The sequence below is a fragment of the Stegastes partitus genome, unplaced genomic scaffold (assembly GCF_000690725.1).
Source record: "Stegastes partitus isolate 25-593 unplaced genomic scaffold, Stegastes_partitus-1.0.2 Scaffold364, whole genome shotgun sequence".
Classification (NCBI taxonomy): Eukaryota; Metazoa; Chordata; class Actinopteri; family Pomacentridae; genus Stegastes; species Stegastes partitus.
This window is the reverse complement of record NW_007578095.1, coordinates 556-1,133: the sequence shown is the minus strand read 5'-3', so window position 1 is coordinate 1,133 and position 578 is coordinate 556. Positions and strand designations below refer to the sequence as shown.

Genomic DNA, 578 nt, shown 5'->3' with positions numbered 1-578 from the left:
CTCATCACCATACTGGTCACCATCGTGCTCAAGTGTCAGAAGCCCAAACCCAGCAAGTCTGCTCCTCCAAGCAGGAACAGTGTGATCAGTGAGAGGAACTCCACTGTGGCAGATTCCACTCTGGTGTCCAACGATGCCTACTGGTACAGTCTGTTTCTGGCAGAGACCAGGAAAGGAAAGCTGGTGGTCAGACAGCCTGTGCCAAAGGGCTCCAGATACATCGTGTCCAGTATACCGAGAGGGACAGGACTGACAGACACGAGTGACTCAGCAGCTTCTACTCTGCAGGTATGACACCAATTTACACTTTTGTTTTCATATTTTTCAGTTGATGTAGTTTGCATTTGAAATGTTCATGGTGACGAGGACGATCGTTTACTTAAATATATGTATTAACTGCCGACTTCATGAAAAGTCAGCATTGATGTGATTTTAGATATTATATCATAATAACTTGCCAGAACTTAAAAGATTCAAGCAGTGGCGCTGTTCACTCGAAAAAATACCAGGCCACAAACGCCATAACAGTGAAGCAGTGGGTTAGACACTGAAAGAAAAGGACAGCGGCGTGGTGCTGA

The 578-nt window shown here is 45.5% G+C and overlaps 1 protein-coding gene across 1 annotated transcript in view; it reads left to right on the top strand.

The window, feature by feature from the left end:
• The window catches only part of LOC103359310 (protocadherin-10-like), a gene marked incomplete at its 3' end in the record, with an annotated part of 14,779 nt that extends 14,491 nt beyond the window's left edge, over positions 1 to 288 (top strand). Inside the window, exon 6 of the mRNA XM_008284576.1 lies at positions 75 to 288. Coding sequence (XP_008282798.1) covers positions 75 to 288 — 214 coding nt within the window. The remainder of the gene's footprint in view (positions 1 to 74) is intronic.
• Positions 289 to 578: the final 290 nt, after the last annotated feature.